The 24,175-nt window shown below is 46.5% G+C and overlaps 1 protein-coding gene across 2 annotated transcripts; it reads left to right on the top strand.

Moving 5' to 3' along the window:
* Positions 1 to 2,747: 2,747 nt before the first annotated feature.
* On the top strand, positions 2,748 to 17,111 carry LOC310702016 (uncharacterized protein). 2 transcript variants are annotated; one of them, XM_083493624.1, is made up of 4 exons: positions 2,748 to 2,887; positions 4,196 to 4,346; positions 16,703 to 16,739; positions 16,948 to 17,111. In XM_083493624.1, the coding sequence occupies exons 1-4, from the start codon at positions 2,805 to 2,807 to the stop codon at positions 17,028 to 17,030; spliced, it is 354 nt and encodes a 117-aa protein (XP_083349750.1). In that variant the 5' UTR covers positions 2,748 to 2,804; the 3' UTR covers positions 17,031 to 17,111. The 2 variants fall into 2 exon arrangements, 1 of the variants encoding a protein (XP_083349750.1); XR_014523139.1 differs by lacking the exons at positions 16,703 to 16,739; positions 16,948 to 17,111 and adding an exon at positions 7,551 to 8,268.
* The last annotated feature ends 7,064 nt before the right edge of the window (positions 17,112 to 24,175 follow it).

Consider the following 24,175-nt stretch of genomic DNA (forward strand, 5'->3'; position numbering starts at 1 on the left):
AAACCAGCAAGCAAAAGGTTCCTTTAAAATATCTCATGTTCCTGTCTTTCCCAACTTGGTGCTCTCCATATGTTTTGGACTCTTCATGTCGCCATGGCAAAGGTCAGGAATGAATTGCAGTTGTGGTCCAAAATGTCTCAAGGGCACCACTTTGGGGAAGGGTCTCATACACCATGCGAAGCCTGAGAGAACAGCACGGACCTTGTCTGGCACCCAGGTGGGTCTGTCTGAAGAGTTCTCTCATCTGGGTTTCGCCATAGAAAAGGCCCCCTTCAGCAACCGCCTGCCTAGCTTCAGCTTCCCATTTGACAGGTGGATTCACTTAATTTTAGTAGTATATTCATGCTGGCCCCAATCTAGCACCAGGGCAGAAAATCCAGCCTTCACGTAATGCATGGGCCAGGTTGTTTTTCAAGCATACTCCTCCTTTGGAGACCGAGCCACAAATGAGGGCATGGCAGAGGTGGAATGAGATTCACATTCCGTTCACTACCCACCAGACTGCAGACATTCAGTTCTAGTGCAAGGTTTTTTTGTTCTCAGGGAAATCAGGTGTCACGATATCAGCACAGAGGGGAAGCAGGAAGCATCATTTGATTGCTGTTGCTTAGTGATGGCCGAGGCTGGGAAAGGGAGTTCGGATGTCCCTGGAGGAGAATTTGCTAGGTGCTGATATAGAGAGGCAGCGACTGGGCATTGTGCATGCAGGTCACCTGGGAAATGGTCAAAGGTTGCCTGTCAGAGATGCAACTTCTCAGGCCTGGAGCTTTTGGCCGTTCTCCAAGCACAACACACAGATGCCAGGGAAATGCAATGGCTCAATCAATAAAATAATGGAAAGGAAAGGCAGATAGGCTAGCCCACAAGAGATGTATGCATATGTGAAGTGTGTGAACAAATGAAGATACCTGTGTGTCTGTAGTTTTGTATGTGCACAGTGAATCAATGTGTGTGTGTGATCCAGCTGGATGGGTGGGGTATTGTTATTATTATCATTAATAAGTGGCATGGCCACTTAGTAAATTTGTCCTTATACTTGGCAATGGTCTCTGTTGTTACTAGACAACAGCGCTAATTGTATGGGGAAATCAATATTTTGTGGTCTCCACACTCAAAACCAGTAGGACATAGCTGACTTCACCCAGTAGGCATGACGCTGTCAAAGGGGCGAGAAAGAGCAGCAATGATGGTACAGTGCTCTGCTCTAATTTTGCATTATACCACACGCAGCCATGTTGAGTCATGCCTGACACCCTAAGGCAGCCGTTTTGTGACTGGCACCTACAGCACTTTCCTCAAAAAATCCAAATCTGCCAACCAGTCCCAAAAAGATTTGTGACCCCTGGTCTAGCATAACACATACTTTGGGAAGGCAGCTGGGAAAGATGGAGGGCACAAGGAGAGGGGATGACAGAGGATGAGATGGTTGGACAGTGTTCTCGAAACTACCAGCATGAGTTTGACCAAACTGCGGGAGGCAGTGGAAGACAGGAGTGCCTGGCGTGCTCTGGTCCATGGGGTCACAAAGAGTCGGACACGACTAAACAACAACAAAAACTGTGCATTGACAGTAAAAAAGCCCCACCCCAATACTGTGGCCATTGCATTTTAATTAAAAAACACCTGGAGATGTTGTCACAATAGGAAGTAGAGAAGTGGTTTGTTTGGTATGTTTTTCTAAACAGAAGTGTGTCTGCTCTATACTAAGACGGCAGCCACTGACACCTGAAGGTGGGCTCACCCTTGGTATGAGAAAGCTCTAAGCCCATGGTCCCCAACTGGGGCACACACCCCACAGGGGGGCAATTTGATTTTTAGGGGAGGGCAATTCGAAAATGAGTTATGGACAGTTAATGGCCTTTTAGGCTTCTTCCATGTGAATAGGAATTCATTTTTTTAATAATAAGAATTATATGTGGGGGTGGGGGGAGAGAGAGTGATCAGGTTGTTAGAGATGTTTAGGTGGGGCATGGCCAAAAAAAAGGTTGGGAACCACTGCTAAGCTTTTGGGGGAGATAGATCCAGTCACCTTCTGAAAGGGGCCATCGACCCAATTGGCATGTTTTAACTTTGTCGACGGTGGCGGCGGAGGGAAACCTGCAGAGGACCTGAAACGGAGGGCGCTCCTAGCCAGGATCCTTCGAGGGCAAAAGAGATGCCGAAGCGATTGCCCTGAACTGCTGCACTTGCCATTCTGCCCTCAGCACCACGCCTCGCCTTGCCGGCAAATCCTTTTCTCACGCGCTGGGTGTAGCCGCCCAGCCTTCGGTCCCGTTTGCCTCGCCCACACCAGGATTTGAATAACACCTTCGGCTCGCCGGTGCGTACGTGTGCGAGGCAGAGACGGGGGGGGGGTGAGGCGGCGGGCAGGAGGAGCGGTCTCCAAAAGTTCTGCTCGCCCGCCTGTCTCTGCGCCCGGTGCAAGGTCTCCGGAGCGCAGGAGGGTGAGAGGGCCTTCCGCATCCTCCCCAAAAGCATGTCTGGACTGGGGAGCGGCGGCTGAATCAGGAAAGTGCCGCGAAGGAAAGTGAAATGGACCCGCCCTGGGTGTGAAATTAGGATCAGGGCGCGATTAAGCAGGCATTCATGGCGAGGGTCAGCGTTAAGTCTTTTTAATCTTCGCCGAGTCCCAAAGGCCTTTCCCCGCTTCCCTTCCCTCCCTCGCCTCCCACCTCTGGTCACATGCACCCGCACGAAGACACGCTCGAGTGGATGACTAAACGGCTCGGAGCACGGGGAAAGCAGACGCTTCAGAAACTCCCTGCTGCTGCTGCTTTGGCTCTGTGGGCAAAACACCTCACACAATGCCCGAGCTGTGCTTTCGCCCAGAGCAGCTCTTCAGCAACTGCAGACTGTGCCCTAAACTTTCTGGTTTCCAGATCACAGGGTGAGCTCGCTCTGCTGCAGCTGTAAAATGGACATATTTGTTTTTCTCCGTACCTACGTTATGCGAGCTTGGGGGAGTAGGAGTTGTGTGTGTTTGATGGTGGGTATGTAGCCACATGGGGACGCGGGTGGCGCTGTGGGTTAAACCACAGAGCCTAGGACTTGCCAATCAGAAGGTCGGCGGTTCGAATCCCCGCAACAGGGTGAGCTCCCGTTGCTCAGTCCCTGCTCCTGCCAACCTAGCAGTTGGAAAGCACATCAAAGTACAAGTAGATAAATAGGTACCGCTCTGGTGGGAAGGTAAACGGCGTTTCCGTGTGCTGCTCTGGTTCGCCAGAAGCGGCTTAGTCATGCTGGCCGCATGACCCGGAAGCTGTACGCCAGCTCCCTCAGCCAATAAAGCGAGATGAGCGCTGCAACCCCAGAGTCGGTCACAACTGAACCTAATGGCCTGGGGTCCCTTTACCTTTACCTTTACCTTTATGTAGCAACATTCTACGATTAAAGCACTATGGTGCCACTTTAAATAATCATGGCTTCCCTCAAGGGATCCTGGGAACTGTAGCTCGTTAGTGGCATGGAGAGTTGTAGGAGATCCCTGTTCACCTCACAGAGCTACAATTCCCAAAGTTCCCCAGAGAAGAGGGATCCAGCACATAATAGTTGCGGTTCCCCCAAGGCTCCGCGCCCAGTGCAACCAAACCAGTCACACTCCTCAAAACTACGGTTACCGTATTTCAAAAAGTAAAATTCCTGACACCCGCACCCAAATTGTTGGGTTTTTTTCTGGGAACAATGCCAAATGGCTGAGCTTTTTTCGGGAAACCTCCCCCCCAAATAGTGGTTTTAAAGCTTTTTGAGCTGTTTCCGCTGCTTTTTCCATCGTGTTGCCATACATTCCTGACTTTTTGCCAATTCAGCAAACAAAACCCTGATGCCATTTTTACACCGAAAAACCAGGACATATCAGTATTTTTTCTAACTGTGGCAAGCCTACCCCAAACCCGCTTCGGAGGGATTCACTGTTAAACCACTCTGAAAATTGTAAATCTTTGAGAGGTAATGAAGGTGTCAGGCAAGCCTCCTTGGGGAGAGCATTCCACAAATAGGGAGCCACCACGGAAAAGGCCCATTCCTGTGTTGCCATTCGCCAGACCTCTCATGAGGGAGGCACCCAAGGAATGGTGAAAGATGGTGAGTGCAAGTTGAAGTTCAGAGTGAGGTCTCTTTGCAAATACCTGCCATTGTATTTCATAGCCCGTTATCCAAATTTCTGATCAGGCAATTGTTTTGATGTGCTCCATCCTAGAGCTGAAAAGGACTTCAACACCCTTCAGAGATTTCACAAAGGCTTGATCATGATGAGATGTTCATGCAACCGCTTCTTCAGGACCTCCCATGAAAGAAATTCTATTTTCCCAGTGTTTACACCTGTTGACATTCACTGGATTTTTGTCCAAGTAAGTGTGGTTATGATAAGATATGCCAGAAGCATTTCTTGATACCCAACCTAAGCAATTAAATTACATAGATAAATCTCACTACAATTTAACCTTTTGGCATGCAGATGTTTCAGCTTCAATGTGAGAACATTACGTTTCCCAACAGCCAAACAAACAAATTATGATTTCTGGGCAATCTTCCCACAAACCAGGACAAGCAAAGCTCGCATAACCTTGAGTGACTATTGTGGGCATCTAGGGGACAATGTCTGTGACACCACAAAGACACAAGATCTATTACAGGCATATTTCATCATATAACAGATCTTGGCATTTAAAAACTTTCTTTTGTTTTCTTTTTTTAAAGCAGTTTTTAGACCCGCAAAAGTTGAGCAACCTTTAAAAAACACACACAAACACTACATAGCTATCCAGATAGAGTGGGTATTTATTTTTAAATTTTTAATTTGCTTCCTTTCTTTGAAGGACAGCTGTGTCAAAAGCAGTGAGCAGGCTCCCTCCCTCTATCTCTCAAAGCAAAGCGCTCTCCACCCAGTAGATCTGCAAATTTAACATGCAACTGCACTGGCCCCATTCATGCAGCATGACATTGTTAGCAATAATCACCCTCCCTTCACAATCTTCTGAATCAATAAAGAGGGGCATCTGTAGCCAAGCTGACCTGTGGTTTTAAAAAAAACACACACAAAATTTCTGAGCTTGGTTATCAGTCTAAACAGTTATCTCAGCATAAACAAAACCCATCTACCGTATTTTTCCGTGTATAACACGCCCCCAAGATTGCCCAAAATCGCTCACCCGCCTGAACAACATTTGAAAAAGCATGCGAGGCAGAAGCCACCAATCGTCTGACCGCTCACCACCAGCAGCAGCCAATCGCCCGCCCAAATGCCGCTGCAGCAGCCAATCAACAACAGCCCTTGCTGAAGCCCACAATCACCTGCACTATTGCCGCTGACAATCTCCTGCTCGCAGCAGCCAACAATCCCCTGTCGTCCCCCCTGCACTATCCGTGTATAAGACGAGCCCAGTTTTTTAAGATTATTTTAACATAAAACTTGTCCTATACACCGAAAAGTATGGTATTCTAAAATACTGACTTAATGGGACTTTCTTCTAATTAGAAATGTGCAGGATGGTAGTGTAGTTTAAGTGGACACATTGCCAGGGTAATGCCCCCCATTGGGAGGTTTGTGTGATGTAGCCCATTTCAAGAGTTAGTATACACAACAGGCTTGTAGGATTTACTGTTAACATATAAGACGATATACTACAATCTTAAAGCTGTACTTACACATTTATGTGCTATTGGTTTCAGCTGTTGAGTCGATCACCCCTAACAGCCCAGTGTCTTCATATACCCTGCTATTCGGGGGGAGGGGGTTTGCTGTGCATCCTTATGGCCAACAGATAATGCCACTCAGGGTGAGAGCGTGGGGGTGAAAAGCATGAAGTTGCGAGAGTCGGTTGGCACAGAGTGAGGCCCCTTTGGGGTAAGGGACAAAGGGGGTGTGAGTGGGCTGCCTCTGGGTGGGAACTGTTGCTAAAACAATTCACTTGGTCTATTTTTTTTTTTTTACCCAGGAATTTGGTTAAATTGGAAATTCTAATTGTTCTCCTCACTGCTGTTTATTTTTGTTTGACCGTTGGGAAATGGTTAATTTATGCTATTTATTGGATTTTTAAAAAATGGGATTCTGCACTTTTTGCATATTGTTTCCTTTTTCTGTATATTTTTATTGTTAGTTTATTTCATTGTTCCCAGCTCTGGGGTTGACATATTAAATGAAGAGCAGGCTATAACTACTTGATTGCTGTTGTCATCAAAAGGCTTAACCGGGGGGGGGGGGGTGTAGCTTGTGAAGTGGGACAATCAGCGTACAAATCTTTTCTGGTATGGAACAAGAATAAAGCTGAGAACTCCTGACCTACTTTTGGTTTCACTGCTCTGATCTTGGGAATCTTAGTAGGGAAGGATGTGGTTGAGCAGCAAATGAGTGTTTTAAAAATAATAATAGAACAAGAAAACTCTGAGATTGAACCCCAGCACCATCTCTACAGTTGTGGGCAAAATCATGCCCAGACTTGTTTCTGCGACTAAGGAAACAAAGAGAGCATAGGTCTTCTTGGCAATATTCCCGGCTCTGAGCTGTCTGCACAATAGACTCCTTGTTGCCATCCTTCAAGTGCCATGTGCGTCTTGCTCCAAAACTCCCTTGGAGGCTGGCTGGGCAATCTATATGACAATTCATATGCCTAAATACCTTGTACCAGCCACATTTAGATATATATGCCGTGTCAGACCATTGGCATGCTTCAAAGCACAACAGACTCTATACCAACAATATTTTTTTTAACTCACAAAGGCTTCATCTTCTGCAATTCTTTGCATTTTAATCTGTTGCAATTGGATGACATTGTTAAAATAAATAAATTCTTTGCCCACCTAGGTTTATTGCATTATTTTTTTTAAAAAGAAACCGAACTATTAAGCAATTTAAAGGTTGCAGATCTGTTATCCCATATATAGACCAGCATTTACTGGCTTGTCTATAGATACTACTCTACTGGAAATATTCCTATGGTTTTGACCCTATTCATGTTTACATAAAAGTAAACTGTTTGGAACGCTGTACCACCTGCCTTAAGCCAGGTGGTCAATAAAGTGCTTCAGTGCCATGGTACAATCTTCACCTGCCCCAGCTGCAACAAAACATGTCTCTCCCATATCAGTCTCTACAGCCACAGGTGTATGCTGTAACCTCTCCAACGGCTTGCCTTCACCCCTGAAGGTGCCCTCTTCCATTGTCTCCCAAGGCAGACAGATGCCAACAACTGCATGGAAATCAGGTGGACTCCCCCCCCCTCCCTGTAAACGGGTTGTATTCAGTGTTGGTTTTGAGCTAGCTTCATGGAACCTCCCCATGCACTGCAGCCTTGAAAAAAGAAAGAAAAAGTTGCTCCTGAAGGCTAGGGGAGCCTCCAGAGCATTATGGGATACAGAGCAGAGGGTTGCAGCAGGTAAGAGCATCGCAGGAAAACTGGATGTCCCACCTTGTATGAGCAGAAGCACTTTCTGCTAGTGCAAAACCACCATTGGATACAAGCTAATGAAATCGTAAGCCTGTTGCTTGGGTCCATTATAGATACTTCCAGATAAAGGGCTTGCACTGACAACTTCTGTGTTTTGTTAATAACTAGCATCATCCGTCACGGGGATCAATGAAGCTGGCAGAGTCCAAAAGTGAGGGTGGGTGGAAATAAACATCTTGCAAGCATCTCTTGTCTTCAAAATCCCTTGGGCTCAGGTGACTCGGTTCAGCTCCCTTGTAAGCTGGGTGCTACTGTTTCACAAGGTAGGTGGTTTAATTTACAGATCATGCAGAGGATGCCCTCCCCCTTCCCACGTTCCTGTCAGCAGGGAAGTCCTGGCTTGTGATTCTCACATGCAAAGCAGTTGCTGGTCTTCGGTGGCAACATGCGCTGCGCATTGCTCTTGGGCAGCAAAAGGCCGCCTGCAACATGCTGCCAAATATTTTCCACCCCAAGGCAGCTGAGCTTTTCGCCTCCCTGTGATTAATTCTGCCCACTCTTACAGGCATTATTCTCCCAGCCAAGGAGGAATGGGAGACTCCCTTCTCCTAGTCTCACTATTGAGCAATCGGAGCCCCTCCCACCAGCTCTGTGTATGTACTGTCTTTACACTAAGATTCAGCCACACGGGCCTAAAACTATAAGGAAAAATAAAGCTTTTGCTTTTTTAAAAAAATGATCTAAACGTAGGCACGTTTACGCAGATGTAAGTCCCACTGTGTTCATTTGGGCTAGTCCCTATTAAGTGTGCTTAGGGCCCCCTGCAGACCAGTGGTTTATTCCAGCTTCATACAAGAAGCACAAGGGCTGCTGTTGTTGCTTTCATAGAATCATAGAGTTGGAAGGGACCCTGGGGATCATCTAGTCCAACCCCCTGCAGTGCAGGAATATGCTGCTGTCCCTTACGGGGATCGAACCTGCAACAGTGGTATTTTCAGCACCATACCCTTAACCATTCTGCAACACATTCTTGCCACAGTAACAGTGCATTGGTGGGGACTTCTCCAGGTTCATTAATTGTTCTACGATGTCTCCCCAATGCCGCCACATTATTATTGTCCGGAGGGGCTACTGTGCAACGAAAGCAGAAGGAAAATAAAAATTGATGGTATAAAAATTGATGAGATGTCAGCAGGAAGTTGCAGTGAATGAAGCATAGAATCATAGAGTTGGAAGAGACCCAGAGGGTCTTCTAATCCAACCCAGTGCAATGCAAGACGCTCAACTGAAGCTTCCATGACAGATGGATGCTCTGTATTTAACCCATGGGTCAGCAAACTAAGGCCCGGGGGTGGATCCAGCCCAATTGCCTTCTGGATCCGGCCCACAGATGGTCCGGGAATCGCCGCATGGATCGGCATGGATCTGATTCTGATCGTTCGGGCTGTGCCATTCCTCCCCCTCCCTCACACACACCTCCTCCCTCCCTCCTCCTGGCTTCTCCCCGCCCTGCCTAGAGGAGGAAGGGGGCTGGCCTTTGATTGCTGCCAGCACCAGCGTGATCGCTCAAGCGTCCGCCATTTAAAGCAGCCCCTCTCCTTTTGTGTGCCACTCATCATCCTTCCGCCTCCCCCTCCATAAGGTCTGAGGGACAGTGGACCGGCCCCCTGCTGAAAATTTTTGGTGACCCCTGATCTAACCTCTGCCTGAAAGCCTCCAAGGAAGGACAGTCCACCACCTTCTGAGGGAATTTACAGTGTGACCACCCCAAAAATTCTGTAGGCTCAAAAAGTACTGAATGAGTGGAGCATGTACCAGTCCACCCCTGATAGCATCATTTGCACAAGCCTCCACAAATGCACAATAAAAAAAGATGTCCAGAGAGGCCCTAGGATTGCAGCCTCGGTTAGAATTTCATTGGCATACCTCCCTTTGGTTGACTCCTACAAGAGAGCATTCATTAATGAGTAATTTGCAGTGAGTCACACACAAGAGGAGACGGGCCATAGTTCAGTGGCATGATTTGCCTGAAAAAAGATCCCACCAGATTCAGCCCCTGGCATCTGACCCCTGTCTGAACTTCCAAAGAGCTGTTGACAGTTGTTTTAGAGAGGTCCATGTTGAGCAAGATGGGCCAATGGTCTGACTCAGCATAAGAAAAGTTTCCTTTGAGAAAATATTTAAGATCAAACACCCCAAAAACATCAACAGCAGTAAAGAAACAGCATCAGTGTGTCAAGGCTTGTGCTAGTGTATCACAAACGCCACATAGTCTAAGTACATATACACCATTGAGTTCACTCTCAGGGGACTCAATAGGGCTTACTTTTGAGTAAATGCACACAGAACAGGGATTTAGGAATAGAAACATCATTGGGAGGGTATTTTCTGGACAGTATTTCTAACATGGTACTGGACTTTGAAATTCTGAAAATGAGAAGGTTTCAGGAATGAGCTGGTTGCTAACAGCAATTTTATGAATTATTAGATCCTAAATTTGAAAGCAGAAGTCTCTGCCAAAGTCATATTGAAATAAGGGACTGTAGTTGTATATAGTTATACACTGTTGTTTATAGACGCATCTGAGAATATGCTCAACTGTAGAAGAGAATGTAATCCTATGCGTAAAGGTAAAGGGACCCCTGACCACTTGGTTCTGTTGTGACCGACTCTGGGGTTGCGGCACTCATCTCGCTTTATTGGCCGTGGGAGCTGGCGTACAGCTTCTGGGTCATGTGGCCAGCATGACTAAGCCGCTTCTGGCAAACCAGAGCAGCACATGGAAATGCCATTTACCTTCCCACCGGAGTGGTACCTATTTATCTACTTGCACTTTGACGTGCTTTCGAACTGCTAGGTTGGCAGGAGCAGGGACCGAGCAACAGGAGCTCACCCCGTCGACCTTCTGATCGGCAAGTCCTAGGCTCTGTGGTTTAACCCACAGTGCCCCCCCAAGCCCCACAGTAAGTCTCAGAGAATATGGCAAGGTTTACTTCTGAGTAAGCATGTCTAGAATTGGATTGCGTGGCTGCAATCCTATGCACGGAAGCAAGATGTTTTGTACATGGTGGGATTTACGTACTTTCAAGTAAGCATGCAGAAGATTGGCTACATGTTGAAGTCTATGTTCAATGGCATTTAGCTTGTGATCTTGTGTACATCTACTTGGAAGTAAATCCCACTGAACATAACTATTTTTATTACGGTTTATTAAATTTGAATACTGCCCTTCATTCGAAAATCACAGGGTGGTTCATAACATAAAAAACACAATATAAAAACCACAAAATGCATAATAAAATAAGAACAACAACAAACCAATAATCCCCCCCCCCTCCCACAACACATTTAAAAGGGCATTCTCTATAATCAGCCAGAGGCCTGGTTATAGAGAAACATTTTCGCCTGGTGCTTAAAGATATGCAATGATGGCCCCAGGAGAGCCTCCCTGGCTTATTGACAAACCAGGCATGGGGAACCTTTGGTCATCCAGATTTTGCTGAAGTACCATTCCCATCATCCCCAGTCACTGGCCATGCTTGTTGGGGCTCATGGGAGTTGTGGTTCAGCAACTTCTGGAGGCAGTACCAGAAGAAGAGGGGAGGAGGGGGTGGCACTGAGGCTGCAGGGCTGGCTTTCAGGGTGCCCCAGCTGCCTCCCTCTCGGCCACTCTCCAGCAGAGGGGGAGGTGGCGGACAGACTGCCCCAGCTCTTCCCACCTAGTGGTTGGCCAGAACCACCCATGGCAGCCTACCCCCCCCCCCCCGGTGCCTGGCACCTGAGCAGCTAGCTACGCCGCTGTCTGGAGGGCCAAAGAACATTGTGCTGATAACGCCAAGGTTGCAGGTTCGACCCCCAGAATGGGCAGCTGCATATTCCTGAATTGCAGGGGGTTGGACTAGAGGATACTCCGCTAACCTTCCATCTCTACAATTCAATGGTTTGATGAATGCACAAACTTGCTGTAAATTCACCTACAAGTGTAAGGCAGGGTTTTGTTGACTATTTGTTTTCTTATCGGCCTCACAACGTAATCTTGAAACTTATCATATAGAGGTTCTTGGGTGGCAGAGCTCAGTGGCGGAACATCTGTTCTGGGTGAGGAGGGGTTCCCAGGTGCATTTCCGAGCATCTCCAGGTAGGTGTGGGAAAGTCCACCGTCTGAAATCCTGGAAAGCTGCTGGCAAGACCTTGTAGAAACAATACCGAGCTAGACGGATTTATGGTCTGACTCAGTACAAGGCAGCTTCCTGTGTTCCTATGAACCTGCCTGGAAGTGTCTTGTGCGATCGGCTTAGTCTGTTACTCTAGCCCTCATTTCGCTGTTTGCTTGACACAAAACAAATATACCTTTTACCTGTGTCAATGGCCATGACAAGTAGGAAGAGAGTAAAGAACACACGTCCTTCTCTCCCTCTCCCTCTCTCTCTCTCCATCCTCCCTCTGCCCCACCTACTCGCCACAGATCAGCCTACACAATCCAGACCATAGGATGCCACGTGCAAAAACCATGCTGGGGAATTGCACCATAACGTAAGTTTGCTTTGCATCTTTGCCACTCCGGGAGAACGTCCTCATTAGCTGCTGCAGAGCTGTCCCAGCTCCCTCGTCTCCCTTGCATCTCTTATGCCAGAGCAGAGAAAAGGCTGTGCTGCACCAATCCTGTCTCACACGTGGCAGGAGCACAGCACGCAACTGCTGCCCTCCCACCTCCTACAGCTGCCACCTGTCCCAATGATGCCTGTTGTAAAAGTGCTGCATTGTGCAGGGAAAGGAGAAGCACACAGGGCAGCATAAGGGAGCGGTCAGCCTAAGGCAATTTTCTGCTTAGATTAGATTGACTTGGCTCTGGTGCCGCATACAGTTCTCTCTCCCTTCTTTTTGGATGTTTGCCCTGTGCTGGAGATATGTATCTTCAACTTAGAAATCCATGGCACCGTCTCATCGTCCTGATCCTGGGCCCTTCCACATCTCCTGCCATTCCTCCCTGTACTTCCCTGGCCCTGATGCACCTCATGTCATGTCTGCAGGATGCAGCTGGGTGTCCCCAGCAGGGCCAGCTACAAAACAAAACAATATCTGCCCCATAGATGGCTTGGCCCTGGTATCCTGAGGGATAGCTCATGAGACTCTTAATCTCAGTGTTGTGGGTTCAAGCCCCACATTGGGCAAAAAGATTCCTGCATTGCAGGGGGGCTGGAAAAGATGACCCTCATGGTCCCTTCAAACTCTACGATTCTGTGAGTTAAAAGAGAACAGAGCCCTTGAGAGGGCTGGAGAGGTTCCCAAGATCACGCTATTGGAAGTTCCCCTTTTCTTTCTTTCCCCTGCCAAGCATTTCACAAGGAAAGAAAGTCAGGGAGCAGTTCCTGTCTGCCAGACAATCCCCTGGGGAGTTGTGATGATGCAAGAAAGGAATGGTTTCAGGTCTCCTCTTCCCTTTTCTTTTTAAGGGGGCAGGGAGGGGGGAAGGATTGATTGCTAGAAAAAGAGGGAAGAACTCAGCTGGACTCAGTGCTCTCTCTGGTTTGAGGGGTCTTTCCATGCAGCAGCTTTCTAGCCTTTTCAGTGAATGAATTTGGCTGGTCTCTTTTTAAGACTTCCCCAAATCCTTTCCTAAGGGAGAAAGGACAAGAAGATGAGTTTTCATGTCACATCAACCCTGGCACGATGCGCTCTCTCTCTCTCTCTCTCTCTCTCTCTCTCTCTCTCTCTCTCTCTCACACACACACACACACACACACACACACACAAAAACACACACACACGTACCCTTCCTTCTCACCTCCTCACATGCTGTAAGATATATTCCTCCACCCTTCAGAGTGCAACCCAGTTTCCCCTTATGTAACACCCGGAGAAAATTCGCAAGGATCTGTAAAGGTGCAATTACCATTAGGCGTGCCTTTCGACAATCAGCACAAACATTTGAAGTGGGCATTATCGTGGCTCCTTCAGGCAGGTGGAGATGTGGGGTACGTAAGTTGTAAACATCCCATGCTGGCGAGCTGTTACATCACCAATGAGGATGATCTAGAATTACATAACGGGTGTTGTTTTCTCTTGTCCACGTTCAGTTTCTGTGACCTTTCCCCGACTGAAATTACTGGAGAAGATCGTGATCGGTGCCATGCGCCGAGACTTCACCCCACTTTACAGCTGGGTGCTGTGCAGGGTGTTTGGAGCGGGGGGGGGGAGGGAGGGATTGCAGTTCCTATGACCACATGTTGCAGAGCCTGGAGTTGCCATGGATACTGTGCTTCTCAGGATTTTGCCACTTGTTGGCAGTCACACTTGCTCAATAAAGCAAAACCAACAGATGTCATGACACCACCAGAGGGCTATATATCGTGGGCTGTTTCTCACCAGCTCATTGTGTGTGGTAGCTGCTTTCTTCCCCCTCTCACTCCAGATGCCTGCTTTCCTGCATTTTACCCCTCGTGAAATAGTCATAGAAGAAAGAGTTCAGTGTACTTTCTCAGATCTGTAGCATGAAGCAGCATTGTAACCCTTCCAGACATGTGCGCTGGGCAACAGTGCACCAAAATGTGACTGCTGAGCGCATCCACGTCATACATGTAAAAGTCTCTTGTTCCACTTAAAACAGTTGTGGCTTCTCCCCCCAAAGAATTCTGGGAAATGTCGCTTGTGAACAGCCTCCTAACAATTCTCAGCTTCCTTTACAAACTACAGTTTCCAGGATTATTTTGGGGCAAAGCCATGACCCGTAAAGTGGAATTAAAGTGCTTAAAATGTATGTTGTGGGTGTGACACACATGGAAGTTCCCTACTTGACCATTCCAGTAGGGTCAAAAGATAAGAAAACCAGGTATGGCAAAAGAAGAAGAAAGAAATGGCTCAGGAGAAGCAAATGTATTAATGAGAACTTACCCACTGAATTGTAGCTTTTCAAAGCCTGCACTCTTGCATTTGCATGTGCACACAGAAAACTCTCCACTCTAGTGCTGTGTATACTTCCTTGCTACTGATGGCTTCTTCTTCTTCTTCCTCCTCCTCCTCCTCCTCCTTCTTCTTCTTCTTCTTTGGCGATCACTCGTAGCTGAGTAAGATTGTCTTCCATAAACACAGTTTTAAAAGTGAGTCCGTAAGAGATTGTGGAGGCCAATTCTGGATCCACACATCTTTCCACAGTGGGGGACATAGGTTTCCAGGTGGGAGTTGATCATGGTGAGGGTTTGCCAAGTGTGCCTTCCTCTTAGTGCATTTCTCCCTTTCGCCCTGCATTTCAGTGTCTTCAAAACCCATGACAGCTTTGGTTAAGGCAATGGGGCTGGGAGGAGGGGAAGAGAGAAAACAATGCTTGGGAGGGCTGGAGCAGGTTCCCTGGTCAGGGTCAACCACCCCTGGTGTTATATATTGCACATGGCTAGAAAGCTTGAGAGTGTGGTGGAGGAGGGTTTTGTTTGTTTGCTAATAGTATGGTAATAGTGTCTGAACTGTAATCGGCATAGCTGTCTATGCCCCATTGTTGCTTTATATGGTCTAATCTGTTATGAATGTTTGTTTCCCTCTAAATACCCAATTAACAGTCCACACACCTCTTTATTCTGAAGCAGAAGAGTCCCCTGAAGTGACTATCCTATTCCATTTACATGTAATAAAGTAGTCGTGTGAAAATGCCCCAAGGTGTTTGAACATGCCCCAAATACCACATTTTCAGGACATGGGACTTGAGATTTAACAATGCAGAGCTGCTTTCACAAAACTACTCTGCCATGGAAGTGCCACCTCAAAAATTGCCATGTGCCTGAAAATAACTACCATATTTTTCACTCCATACGATGCACCTGACCATAAGACACACCTAGTTTTTAGAGGGAGGATGCAAGAAAAAAAGTATTATTTAAAGGGAGCGCTGAGCAGAGCCTGTATGCATTCCAGGCTGTATGCATTCCAGGCTCTGCTCAGTGCTCCCTTTCACGAGCTACGTGGAGCGTGTGTGCCGCGCTTGCAGGCTTTTCCCCAAGGAGGGAGAAGGGCAGCCCATCACTGACGGGCTGCCCTTCTCCCTTCTCAGGGAAAAGCCCCCAAGAGCCACACACGAGCTCCACACGGCTCTTGGGGGCTTTTGAGAGAGGTGGGGGAAGGGACAGAGCCATGCACCCTGTCACTTCCCCCACCTCTCGCAAGAGCTGCACACTCTTTAAAGGGAGCGCGGCTCTTGGGGGCTTTTGAGAGAGGTGGGGGAAGGGACAGAGCCATGCACCCTGTCACTTCCCCCACCTCTCGCAAGAGCTGCACACTCTTTAAAGGGAGCGCGGCTCTTGGGGGCTTTTGAGGGAGGTGGGGGCAGGGACAGAGCCGCGCGCTGTCCCTTCCCCCACCTCCCGCAAAAACCAGGGATAGCCGCACGAAGCCTCCACAGGGCAGTGGGATGAAGGCTCCCTGTGCTCTATGGAGGCTTCGCACGGCTAAGCCAGAAGTTAGAACAGCAAGAGGGAGTGTGGCACGGCACTCCCTCTTGCTGTTCCGGCTTCTGGCTTAACCGCGCAGCCTGCATTCGCTCCATAAGATGCACACACATTTCCCCTTACTTTTTAGGAGGGAAAAGGTGCGTCTTATAGAGCGAAAAATACAGTAGTTGGAAAATACAAATAGGAAAACCTTGCCCAGTTATTACCACACTTTGGATATTTGTTTATGTGAGTTACAATCCTGTTTTCATTTGCTCAGGAGCAAATCCCTTTGCTTTTGATTTGACTTACTCCCATGTAGCTCTCTGCACAATAATCCTATGCATGCTGATTCAGAAGTATCTCTGTGTTCCAATAGGGCTTACCCATTTATAGGTACCTGTAGGATCGCTGCCTTAGATTCTTTTCTGACCTGTCCTCAAAGACACAATGAAGGGAGTGAACAAAGTATTTCAAAGTGGAGGATAAATACAAAAATATAGGACACCATTTATACTGTGCCAACCTCATCAAACACAATGTGGCTTACTTGGGAGCAGGAATATCGGAAGCTGCCTTAAACTGAGTCAGACCATTGGTCCATAGCTCAGTATGGTCTGCACTAAGTGCCAGTAGCTCCCCAGAGGTTTTAGGCTAGGTTTTCTCCCAGCCTTACCTGGAGATGCCAGAGATTGAACTCAAAAGACCTCCTGAATGCAAGGTAGATGATCTGACACTGAACTACTGCCTCTCCCTTGAATAAACATGCATATAGGATTGCACTGTAAAACCATCAAGGCCTGGTGGTGAAATGCTGTGACTCAGGATTCTCCTTTCTTTATACTTCTGCTTCTCCAAATGCATTGCAGGTGAATTAACTTCTCAAACCTCATTTCCATTAAACAGCACTCTGGGTATGCTGCAGGCAGCCAAGGCTGGACATGTAAGTACATTTAACATTAGACCTTTTACTTTTTAAAAAAACAAAACCAGAACCTTGAGCAGTACAACTTTGGAAACCATAGTTTAACATCCAGTTAATTTTAAAAATTAAGTTTAAAACCTAGTTTACCTATTGTAACACATTGAAGCATTGTTCACAATTGCTGCAGAAGCATCGTGACATTGAATTTTCTCTCACACCTCTGTAGGCAGAGCAAGCTATGGAAACGTTCCCAGCCTCAAGGATGTGCTTCAAGAGTGCTCTCAACCTCCAGGAATGAGAACAGTGTGATACTGTATTTCATCTTCCTGGGGTCCTCAGGAGCTCCTTTTAGGTTTCACTACTCAGAATCAGATTGCTATTTAAACAGCCCATGGGATAGTTAAGTCATCTGAGGTGATGTGTACAGTAGAGCTCACCTTTTACTGATGTGACTAGTCTCCAGTAAAATGTTGCTCGGTGATTTTGTGTTATTATTATTTTGTTTTTTAAAACGTCTGCTTGTTCCCAGTTGCTTTTATGCCTTATTATTCCACCTTGTCAGGTTGCTTTGAGACTTTTTATTACATAGAGTGAATGATAAATGCAAATGACAACAACAATGTAGCAACCCTGCTTTCCACTTGCTTTGAGCAAATGCATATGAACATCCCCAAACCCACAGCTGGGGAAGATCTTGACAAAGATGTCAAGGAGATAAGTAACTATAGAACCTTTAGAAGACATCCGAAGGCAGCCCTTTACAGGGAAGTTTTTAATGTTTAATGTTTTTAATATTCGATTAGGAGCCGCCCAGAGAGGCTGGGGAAACCCAGCCAGATGGGTGGAGTATAAATAAATTAGTATTATTAGTAGTAGTAGTAGTAGTAGCAGTGGTACTGTAGTATGTTTTTGTATACGTTGGAAGCCGCCCAGAGTGGCTAGGGTAACCCAGTCAGATGGGTGGGGTACTACTACCACTACTACTACTACTACTACTACTACTACATTGTTGGAGCCAACCATTTGCTTTAAACACACACACACACACACACACACACACACACACACACACACGAGTTACCGTATCCTTGAAACTCTCAAACCTATGCAGTTTCCACCTAAGCCAGTGAAATGCCATGCACGCGAAAGGTTACATAATTGGTACAAAATGGGCGAGTTGTCACTGCAAAAATTATCAGTAACAACTGCCACCATAAAAAGCTTCTGGGGCATTTAGCATAGGCAATACTAGCTACAAAATGGAAAGCACAATGGAAAAGTAGGCGTGTTGTGTCAGAGACGCGTTCTAACACTTAAAACCTCTGGCAGATGCATTGTAACAGCTGCATGGGAAGAATTGTAATATGCAAAGCTATTCCTGCCAGGAAGATCCAGTGATGAGGACAGTTTCATCTGTTGAAATCCTGCCTGTCCTACAACTGTTGGTAGAAGCATAGATTATTATAATCATATAATAATAATAATAATAACAGTGGCATGACAAGCTATGGGAGCCAATTCTTTTCCCAGACTAGCATTAGCATAAAGTTAAATGGCAAACAATCAGTGAGCAGTGAGAAAGAGCTAGATCTGACTCGGAACTTATCCAAAAATCATGACATTTCATGCAAACTGCAGCCAAAGGGCTGGCTGGGTTGTTCTGATGAGGCTGTGATATTCAGCCTCTTCCCACCAACTCTTTGTCCTGCCTGACTCATACATTCTTCTGCAATCAGCACACTGCTTCTATTGCCTCAGCCATGCACGAGAATGTTCCATGGACAGTTTCACTTTGGCTCTCTCACCCTAGAATTCCTTGCCTGCTTCCTGCCCTCTCAAATCTCAATTTCCTTCATCCACCCACTCCTCAGGCCCCTGGTTTTCAGTCTCCTGAGCCCCCTGCCCTGTAATGGACTCTGTTCTCATTCAGCTTTCTACACTTCATGGTCAGAGGAAGGGGCGTGCGGTGAGGGCGGTGCACCCTGGGTGTCACCACTGAGGGGGGTAACAAATTGTCAGGCGGCACTCACTGCAGGGCCTGCAGCACGCCCGAGCTACGCATCTCTCCTGGGAGTGACGCAGTGGCTTGAGCGCCCGCAGGCTCCCCAAACGGTCCACCCGCTGCCTCCCCCTCAGCTGTAGGGCGGCTGAGTGGAAGGAGGCAGGCAGAGTCCCCAGAGGCCCCACAGAGCGTCCTGCCCCGGCTCGCCCTGCCCCGTGGGCAGTTGGGCACAGGGCATGTGCGCTGCCTCAGGCGCCCGATCGGCTTGCTCCACTGTTGCTACACTTTAGGCTTAACATTTATGTCTACTTAGAATTCCATTTCTGTATACACTCCACCCCCTTTTCCTCTGGGTCCTCCCTTCAAGGCCTTTGCTTTCCCAACTCCCTGTCATCATCCCTCTTTGTGCCAGGTCTTATCTATCCTTCCTTTCTTCAAATTCCTCCTCCTTAATCCACTGCCTGATCTACCCCTCCCAGTCTCTTAACCTACCTGCCCCCTGCCATTTCTGCTGCCTTCCATAAACATGCACACTTGGACACATCAAGCCTTTGATTAAATTGAAGACTGTGTTTCTAGCCCTCATGGTTGTAAAATAAAACTTCAAAATGTTCCCTTTCTGGAGCAGAACCCAGTTGCTGTGTAGCACACGAGCCCCCAATATGCTCAGATTGTGAAGCCATATGTTTTCTGTATGACATGGTGACTGGGTGTCACCATGTCAGGATTAGACTGCGCCAAATCATTTCTTATAAGATGTCTCTCCTGGCCATTCTTTCGGTCTGTTGTTTCAAGTGACTGAAGCTACTCCCAACATTATTTTGGCACAGGATTTTAGAGATTTAAAAAATGTGAAAAGGAATGTGAGTTGTTGTTGTTTTATTCCACGTTGGCAAAGTGTTGGAAAATATGGAGTCAAAATATTGCATCAAGGTGAAATTCCAGAATGAAAGCTAGCACTTTAAATCGAACGCATACAGCAGTCCTAGGCTATAAGAGAAGGGGGGAAATGGACCCAGCCCCCCAACAACAGGGAAGCACTGCGTGATTGCTGCAATCAGTGAAGGGGATAAAGGATATCTCTCAAATGCAGCGACTTAAAAGCTGCTTCTCAAAGCCCCAGCAGTTCAGCGGAAATCTTTGAAAGAGTCGTTCCGGTAAGTTTCCATCCAAACAGCTACAAAGAGTTTTCCATGATAGAGTGGAAGATTGCTTCAGCTTCCCTCTCCTCTGCACTTGCTGCAAGAAGTTCCTGAGTCATCCCAGCCAGATGTAGCATTAAAGAAGCCCCGCAGGCAAAACAGTATGAGTGGGCCTGCTGATGTGTACAGCGTAGGTAGCATGCGAATCCTGCCACAGCAAGCAGCTCTCTTAAGAAGAAAATCAATCTATGCAAAAAGGGTTCGCTTTTCCAGCAAACTCTTGCTCAATAAAGCTCCGCGTGCTGAGGTTATAGCCAGGGAGTAGGTGTCAAGAGGGATATGCTCTCATGCCCTGGAGTACCTTCTTATTCTGGCTCAGAGTGCATCTATAAGGGCAATTCTGGATTATTATTTTTACATGCCACCCCAATCTCCAAGCGGTGAGAGATTCTAGGGGGTTACAGCAGTGGTGTCTTTAGGTTGCATGGTTTCATCTGCATATATATATATATATATATATATATATATATATATAATGTGAGCATAGGATGGAGGTGCTCACAGAGCATCTTCTTTGGCTATGCTAATCATGGTGCTTAATTAGTCGGCCAAAGCCACTACCTAGACAAAAGAACTGGTTCTGCAAGCTTCATCTCACACATTCTACCTCCACAGATACATGTTCCAAATAATTGGAAGAGACTCAAAACACCATCCAGACTGACCCCCTAAACTCACAGAATCATAGAATTGGAAGGGATCTCAACTAAAGCATCCACGACAGGTGGCCATCCAGCCTCTGCATAAAAACCTCCAGTGAAGGAGAGTCCACCACATCTGGTGGGAGTTTATTCCACTGTCAGACAGCTCTCACTGATGTTTAATCTGCTTAATCTCTAGACCAGTGTTTCTCAACCAGGGGCCATATGGCCAAGAGGTGGAAATCATGTAAGGGGGGAGGCACGGTACAAGACTAGAGGGCCACAGAGGGAAGTGAGAAGTGAAGAAAACAGGGGGGGGGGGGAGAAATTGATGTTCCTTTGCAAGAAGTGCTCATGGAGCTACACAGTGACATAGCAGCCAAAGTAACTTTCAGTCAAGAAAAACACCATTTTTGGATAAAGAGTACAATATCTAAAAAGTTTCCACAGCTTTGGGATAAAGCTATATTGTTTTTCATGGCATTTCCTAACTTCGTATTTGGTAGATAAGGTTTTCAGGCATGTGAATTACTTACTCAGCCTAACGCGGAATTGCCTTAACATAATGGACAGAAGTGGTCTTCAGTTATCCCTCACAGCAGTAGAACCATATATTTAAAAAAGCTTGTTTCTAGTCATCAAGCACAAGGGTCACATTGATTGAGAAATACTTAAAAATCCATTGAATAAAAGGTAATAATGAAATCAATCTCTCTTCATACTTATTGACATTCAATAATTAAGGCTGAAATCCTAATCCCATTTACCTAGTCTAGGGATTGTAGCAGTCTTTCAGATTCATGACACAGTGTAGAAAACAATGAATTGCAACTCATTACCAAACTTAAAACCATGGAGAGACCTGGTCTTAACAGAGACATTGGATTCTTATCTCATTATACATGACTAAGCCATTTTTCACCTTCTCACCCCTTGCCTTTTCCTGTAAGACCTATTGCAGTCGTTAAGAGTCGTCAACAGGCTCATCTCAGCTTTCTGCCTATCTCCCATTCCCACCACCCTTCTGAGTAACACCCCTCCCCACCTTCTCACTATATAGAAGGATCTGGCAACTTCTGTTTCAGTGTATCTGAAGAAGTGTGCATGCACACGAAAGCTCATACCTAGAACTAACTCAGTTGGTCTTTAAGGTGCTACTGGAAGAAATTTTTTTATTTTGACTATGGCAGACCAACACGGCTACCTATCTGTAACTAGAAAACAATGACATTATAAAACAAAAGAGAGCAATGTCTTAATATTTTCTTTCTGGTTTATCTAATAAGACCCAATGTTATTCTTTCAACTTTCCCCCCCTATAGTCTGATGCTTACTTTGAAATTTTCAGGATTCAGGCATCACTGAAGTTTCTTTCCATACCTACCTTATTTATTGTCTTGATGTTGCGCTAGTGAATACAACACTCTTATAACCATCAAAAAGGCTCTTAGTATGGTATTGCCTTATTAAGGATTAGATGTCAAGAATAGAAATAAGACATAAATCTCCTATAAGCGCCTCAAAAACATATTAGCATTGTGTGTAGGACGGTCCCTCTGGCCAAAGGGAAAAGAATGGCTGCTGAAATACAAAATAAGGTCACCTGCATTTTCTACAATAAGGTAAGGAACATGTGAGCTTTGGTTATTTACAGATCAGTCAGTATTTTGAAGCAAATAGAAAATGTAATAAAAAAGGAAGATCAAGGAAGTTGTATTCTAAGAAGAATGTTCTTCAAAAGGCAGACAAGGTTGTGTTTTGCAAGGTGTGTTCATTGTTGACCCTTGAGAGACGTGTAATACCTTAAATAGCAGGCACTTGCTTTTGTCACACTGAGCTGTAGCCTGCTCCCACTCCCCACCCGCAAATAACTCAGAGTAAAACACTGTTTGTTAAACAATAAAAAATACAAGGTAAATGTTAGTCATGGGAGATAAATCCTGAGAACTGTCTCCTATAAAACCTAAGACCTGATTCTTAATTCCTTTGGCAGCTGATAACCTCATGAATAGGAAAGATTGTGTGGAGCATCACATGGCCTTGGCCTGCTAGCTTAGGGATCTCATCAGCAGGAGGGAGAAAGGAAAGGCAATGGACTGCACCCTTGCTTCCCATCCCTTTCACTTATTATGAGTTGCTCCCCACATCCCATACACAACCTTCCACATTTGAATGTTCTGTATATGTCTGTCAGCAGCTACTTGACTAGGGACCCATAGCTATGTGCCCAGATGCCCCCTGTGGCAAACCAGTGTTTCCCAACCAGGGGGCATATGGCCCCCTGGGGGAGGCAGGATATTCCAAGGGGGCCACAGGTGAAAATTGCATAAGGGAGGGCACAGCACGAGGCTAGGGGCCCACAGAGGGAAGTGAGAAGTGAAGGGGGAATCATTAAAAACAACAACCCCTGATGGGCTGGCTATCCGCTTGATCAATCACAAGCAAGTAAGGGGGCGTCCCACCAGGGCCTAGTGCTCCTTTTTGCCATGTGCGTTTTCTTGGAGAAGTCCTGGGTTGTTTCCAGTGGGAAAGGGAGATCGCTGAGGCTCCCATTTTGACCGGTAGAGCCAGTGATCTAGAACCCCCAGGTCAGGTGGCAATGGGTAGGGTTGGGTGAGCTCAGAGCTGCTTGTTGCTGCCGCCAGTGGTGGGCCCGGCGGAAGCCTGGGCCTGACTCTGCAAGGCGCAGGGTGCAATCCACCCCAGCACCTAGCCGACCAAGGTCGTCTGGTGCTGCTGACTCGCATCTAGTAAATAACAAAGTGTCTACTCAGAAGAAAGTCGCACTGAGTTCAGTGGGCCTTATTCCCAGGTAAGGGAGTTTCGGGCCATGATGTTTTATCTAAGCAGCCAGGGCTTCTCTGGATGACAAGAACACTTTGCACCTGTTCAGTGAGGAGCACTTGTGTTTTAAAATTCTCCCATACATACAAAACTCCCTCTGCGCCTTTTGGACTGTATCTGTAGGTTTCCCCCTCTGTGTCAAATAACTGGGGTCAAATAAGTGTTGTTTACTTTTTATAATACAAGGAAGATGGATCTTCATCGGGAGGTTCTGGGCTATCCTTCCTTGGAGGTTTCTAAGCAGAGGTTGGGTGGCCGTCTGTCATGGATGCTTTAGCTGAGTTTCCTACATTGCAGGGGGGGTTGCAATAGAAAGATGACCCTTGAGTCGCTTCCAGCTCCATGATTCTCTGTTTTTCTGCTTCAACAATATTTTATTATGTTCCTATCATTTTATGTAATTGTATTTTGTATAAATTATAAAAATTATAAATAAAACATGTTCTATTTGCAAACAAAACATTCAAATAGCTACCTTTCTACCGGTAGGACGGTATGGGCATAACCAGGATTTTTGTTAGGCGGGCAGGCTTTTGTTACGGGGGGGGGTAGAACCTCATATTTGTACAATGGTACCTCGGGTTACAGACGCTTCAGGTTACATACTCGGCTAACCCAGAAGTAGTACCTCGGGTTAAGAACTTTGCTTCAGGATGAGAACAGAAATCGAGCGGCGGCCGCGGGAGGCCCCATTAGCTAAGGTGGCACCTCAGGTTTAGAACAGTTTCAGGTTAAGAACGGACCTACAGAATGAATAAAGTTCTT

Source organism: Podarcis liolepis (genome assembly GCF_965112155.1).
Source record: "Podarcis liolepis genome assembly, chromosome: 2".
Lineage (NCBI taxonomy): Eukaryota > Metazoa > Chordata > Lepidosauria > Squamata > Lacertidae > Podarcis > Podarcis liolepis.